Source organism: Onychomys torridus, chromosome 21 (assembly GCF_903995425.1).
Source record: "Onychomys torridus chromosome 21, mOncTor1.1, whole genome shotgun sequence".
NCBI classification, from domain to species: Eukaryota; Metazoa; Chordata; class Mammalia; order Rodentia; family Cricetidae; genus Onychomys; species Onychomys torridus.
In genome coordinates, this window is record NC_050463.1 from 1,971,033 (window position 1) to 1,976,032 (window position 5,000).

Here is a 5,000-nt window from a genome sequence, read left to right on the forward strand (position 1 = left end):
CATCAGGGCCACCGAGGGGGTGGCATCAGGGCCGCCGAGGGGGTGGCATCAGGGCCGCCGAGGGGGTGGCATCAGGGCCGCCGAGGGGGGTGGCATCAGGGCCGCAGAGGGGGGGGCATCAGGGCCGCCGAGGGGGTGGCATCAGGGCCGCAGAGGGGGGTGGCATCAGGGCCACCAAGGGGGATGGCATCAGGGCCACCGCCTCCCACAGAAAGAAAGGGAGTAGCACACACCAGCTATCCCTACAGGCATCCACACCAGGCCAGCCAGGCCTGTCCTCCCAGCTAAGGCTGCTCTGAGTGAGGAGACGCACATGTCCACAACATGCAAAGCTAGGAACCAGTGCACCTAGGACTCACAAAGCCCTCACCCACACACACTGGCATATCCTCCAAAGCCTAGTAAGTGTCCAGCCTCAGTCCCGGTCACAGTGGCATGAGCATCACTCAAGGCTAAAATGGCATGCTGGCCCACTGTGAGCATGCTGGCCCACTGTGAGCATGCTGGCCCACTGTGAGCAGGCTGAAATACCTTGAGACTTTGGATCTAGAGGCTGGGGCCATTCACACGCAGTCCACATGTGCATTCACACCCACACCCACACCCCAAGTATACAGAGGCTCACGCACACACCCTTAAGTATAGATGGGAAGGGGTGGAGGGGTCCACTCAGGACAGGCGCCTCTCTGGGAACAGCATGGGGGCATAAGCAGACATGGATGGCTCTGAGGGGTGATATGGACAGTTAGCTACCTAACAAGCCCTGTCTGACCAGGCTCCCCAGCAGGCCTTCCTCCCCACAGCCCTTAGTTTTTTTACTCCTGAGCATGAAAACCCAGGCCCAGAGGGATGGTGTCCACCAAGGACTCCCAGGTGAGTGGCAGGAACCTGGCTGCAGAATGGGTGTCAGCAGCAGACCACAGGCACACGTGGCCTCTAGTGTGGCCTCTAGGGGGCAACTCACCACCTTGCTGAGGTCGTGCGGCAGGTGGGCCCACTGTGGGTTGTAGAGGATGCAATAGTCCCTGCCCCGGGTACTGCTGCTCTGGGAGACCACTCGCAACACGCCGAACTCACAGGCCACCTGCAATGATAAGGCAGCGGGGCCATCTCAGGAAGGGGTCCCCATGGCCCTGGTCTTGGTAAGGACACCAGTGAGGAAGGTAGACAAGGACAAGGACACCTTCCTGAGCAAGGCATGGTGGCACAGGCCTGTCATCCTGCACTCGGGAGGCCGTGGCAGGAGGGTAGCCATGAGTTTGAGGCCAGCCTGGGCTACAGAGACCCTGTCTCAAAGGGTGAGCTCCTCCCTCTGTCCTTGCGATGCTGGCCATGCCCACCAGGCGCAGCCTGTCACAGGACGGTTCTGTGGAAGGGACCTCAAAGCAAGGAGCTACAGAAGACGGCCAACTCCCAAGCCAGCTGCGTGGCACCAGCACTTCATAGGTGCCCGCAGCCCTCTCCTGGCTTCCATTAGCTTCCCTGGGTTCCCATGACCAGTCCCTGGTGGCTTGCTACTGGGGCTGTACAAGGCTCCAAGGAAACCAGGTACCTCTCTGGACAAGAGACGGGATCCCAGGAGAGAAGCAGTAGCTGCTTGCATGCCCTGGGCCCCAGCCGTGGCATTGAGCTGGGGATGCCCCCAAACCACACTGGAGCAGCACATGAGGGGTGGGGGTGGGGGTCAGAGCAGCCCACAGCCAGCTGTGTGGCATCTGTTGAAATGCCAGTACTTGCTGAGGCTCAGCTGTCTGTCCAGCAGGCTAATGCCCTGAGTTCGGCCTTAGCCTCCCTGTGGACTCAGGCTGGCAGGAGTGGGGGAAGGGAGGCAGACACGGAGGTGCAGGCTGGCTGCTACAGCTCAGAGAACACCAGTTAGACCCAGGGCTAATAAGTGCTTCCTGGGCTCCAAAGACTTGAACCCATGGGAAGAAGTAGACAGTGTAGGGCGGGGCTAGGAAAGATGAGTGACACCAGCCCAGCCCACCCTTAATGGAGCACACTGGGCTAGATGGTGCACAACACGCCTGAGTGCCTGCCACACTGCAACACCTCACAGGGGATGTGCCGCTGGCGCAGAAGCGACATGCTGTTACAAGTGTGACCAATGACTTCAGGTTGGCCACAAGGCCTGCCTACAACTCACACGTGTTGTGAGCCAGGGCAAAGGCTTTGGGCTGGGGAGATCATAGTCCACAGCAGGAACACAGCTGCTATTGTTGGCAGGGTCTCGTGCAGCCCAGGCTGGTAATGGACTCTTTGTAACTGAGGCCGACCCTGAACTTGTGATCTGCGTGCTGGGATGGCTGGTGCACACTTGGTTTTGTGGCGCCAGGGATGGAATCCAGGGCTTTGTCCACGCTACAGTTTGGATGAACGTTTGTGATGTACCTGTCAAGATACCCTCTACACATCTGTGTTTACGTCTAAGGATCATGGCCGCTGCTGGCCCACTCAGTCAGAGGGAAACCACCCAGCTCCTGAGAGCTGACGATAGCTTGGCACAGTGGGCCAAGGGCAACCCTCACAGAGAAAATACCCACATCTGCCTCCCAAGGCTCAGGGCGAGTCACAGAGGAGGAAGTACTGGGAGGGGTGGGGGAAGGGTCTGAGGCTCCAACTCTGCCATAACTTTCCTAGATCCAGAAAGCTGTAAGCTCATAAGACCCGTGGCGGAGGGGACATACACAGTACTTGCTGGGGGGAGACAGTCCAGTGCCCACCAAGCCTGTCAGGAACCAGCTTTTCACTCCTGTGAGGACTCCCCATGAGTCCACTGCTTCCATAAGCCCCACCTGGGCGCAGCCACTCCAGTCCCATGGGTGACCTATCCAGACACAGACTCTGTTTGCATCTCCCCAGAAGTCACTCGACATCTGGACTCTAGGAGCTCACCCTCCTGGCTGCAAACCCCTCAGGGAAAGACGGTGTCTCCTGAGGGCCTGCCATGGGAACAGGATGGACACCAACCTTGGACATCAACTTGCAGCCAGCAGGACTGGCAGGATCCCCACCAGGATGCCTGGGTCTCTCACACAGACTGGGCTTGTCCCTTTATAGAGACAGGGCCCCAACTCCCTGGAAGGGACTCTGGTCATCTCAAGGTAGCAGCATGGAGGCCCCAGTGCCTGAGACTCTGGGAGACCTGACCACACAGTGCAAGCCACTGTGGACCCTGTTTTCCACCACCACCACCACAGGGACCCACTGTCAACTCCAGCACCAACCGCCCAACTGCGGTCCCCAGAAGATTCTCTCCACCTCTCCAGGCTGCTGGGTGTCCCAGGAAGGCCATGTGTCCCCAGCTCAGGGGAGGGAGGGCAGAAGGCAGCAGAGACCACAAGGCTCAGAGCACCCCCCCAAGCCCCTCCTGCCTGCCGTCTGGGTTTATAAGTTGTATTGGCACACAGTAAGTCCACTCCTGTGGGAGCGCCCACGCCTGTGATACAGGCCAGCGCTGTGGGCCAGGGCCGGAATTCTCTGTGAAAAGTGGCTTTTGTGTGAAACGGAAATCAATAGAACTGCCTCTTCTCAGCGGTCATTTACAAGCACAAAGGCGCATTCATGGCTGCCCACCCCACAAGGCACATGGCAGCCTTTCTGCTCCCTCACCACAGGGACAGCACAGTGACACTCTGAACAGGTCAGGCTCTGCCAGGAACCAGTAGCCAAGGCTCCATGGTCTGGTCACACTTGGGAGAACCGAGAACAGAAGCTCCCTACCCCCACCCCCCGGCAGCAAGCTTACTTAGACACATCTGGGCACCATGAGCCCCCAACACCACCTCAGAGTGGTGGGGAACCAAGATGACACACAGGGGAGCCGGGTGGTGGGGGCCTCGGGGGCACCAGGGCATGGTGCCAAGTAGTCCCACTGCACACTCCTCTCCTGGTAACGGGGAGAGAGGTATGGCTGGGGACATCCGGTCTCTTAGCCAGGGTCACAAAACGGCTGTGGGTCCAGGACTGCCACCCAGCCACCTCCCAATCTGAGAGCTAGCCTCGTTACTGGGCACTTGGACCAGGCTGTGACCCAGCCAAGAATGCCGCCCCTGCCTGTTCCCCACCAGATTTGGGAAAGACAGGGACAGCTGCTCACAAGCAGGATAAGGTGATGCCCATCCCCTGCTCAGGTGAAGTCCCCAAGCACCCAGCTTCACCACCAGCCAGGACCCAGGTCCTTCTGCTCCACTGTCTCCAACCCTGAGCGGGGGCATTCCCCACTGCAGGGAACTCCTGTCATCATGTGCTCATCCCCGGGAAAATGTCATCTCTCACACCCTTCTTCTCCTATGCTTGGCAAACTCCTATTCATCCTTCAGAACCTCCTGAAAAGCCCTCCATCAGGTAAAACAGACCCGTAAGAACGGCACAAGCCGGCCAGGGCAGGACCAGTCGAGACTAGATGACCAGAAGTGTTCTGAAGTCAAAAGACGGGGAGAAAATAGAATAGCCTCGGTGGACATCAGCTGCCCAGAGAGGGCGGCTTCTGAGGCAGGCCCGTGGCCCAGGACACATGACGCAGAGCCCCTGGACTGCTGGCAGGATGCTGCAAGCCCTGACACACTTTCCAAAGCTCATGTCCAGCCAAGAGCAGGATGTGAGGATAAAAGTGGCCCAAGGGAGATGTGGGCCACACGGTGGGGTGGCTGGGAACCACAGGCCTGGGAATGCCTTGACTTCAACCAAGGAGGTGCACGCCAGCCGTGCCAGCGCTGGGGAGGCTGGGGCAGAGTTCCGAGCTCAACGCTAGCTAGGCTGTAAAGGGAAACCCTGCTGCAAAATTCTGTAATCTCAAAAAAAAAAAAAAGTGCACTCAGGACGGTAGCACAGGCCACCTGCAGCCGTCCCCAGTAGAACGCAGCAACTGCCCCGTGTGCCCGAGGCTGCAGCCCTCCAGATCCGCCACAGAAACAGACAAAAAGGAATCTAACAACTAAGCCGGGTGCTGGGATGCAGGCTGTCATGCCAGCGCTTGGATACTGAGGCAGGTGGTTTGC

At 58.9% G+C, this 5,000-nt stretch overlaps 1 protein-coding gene across 2 annotated transcripts in view; it reads right to left on the bottom strand.

Moving 5' to 3' along the window:
• Nucleotides 1–138: 138 nt before the first annotated feature.
• Nucleotides 139–5,000, bottom strand: part of Sppl2b (signal peptide peptidase like 2B) — a 5,598-nt gene continuing 736 nt past the window's right edge. The window contains exons 2-3 of one of the 2 annotated variants that reach the window (XM_036171081.1): nt 965–1,084; nt 139–725 (exon numbers count right to left, since the gene is read on the bottom strand). In XM_036171081.1, coding sequence (XP_036026974.1) covers nt 636–725; nt 965–1,084 — 210 coding nt within the window. In that variant the 3' untranslated portion in view covers nt 139–635. Of the gene's footprint in view, nt 1,085–5,000 lie in introns of both variants that reach the window. The other variant, XM_036171080.1, reaches the window with a different exon arrangement.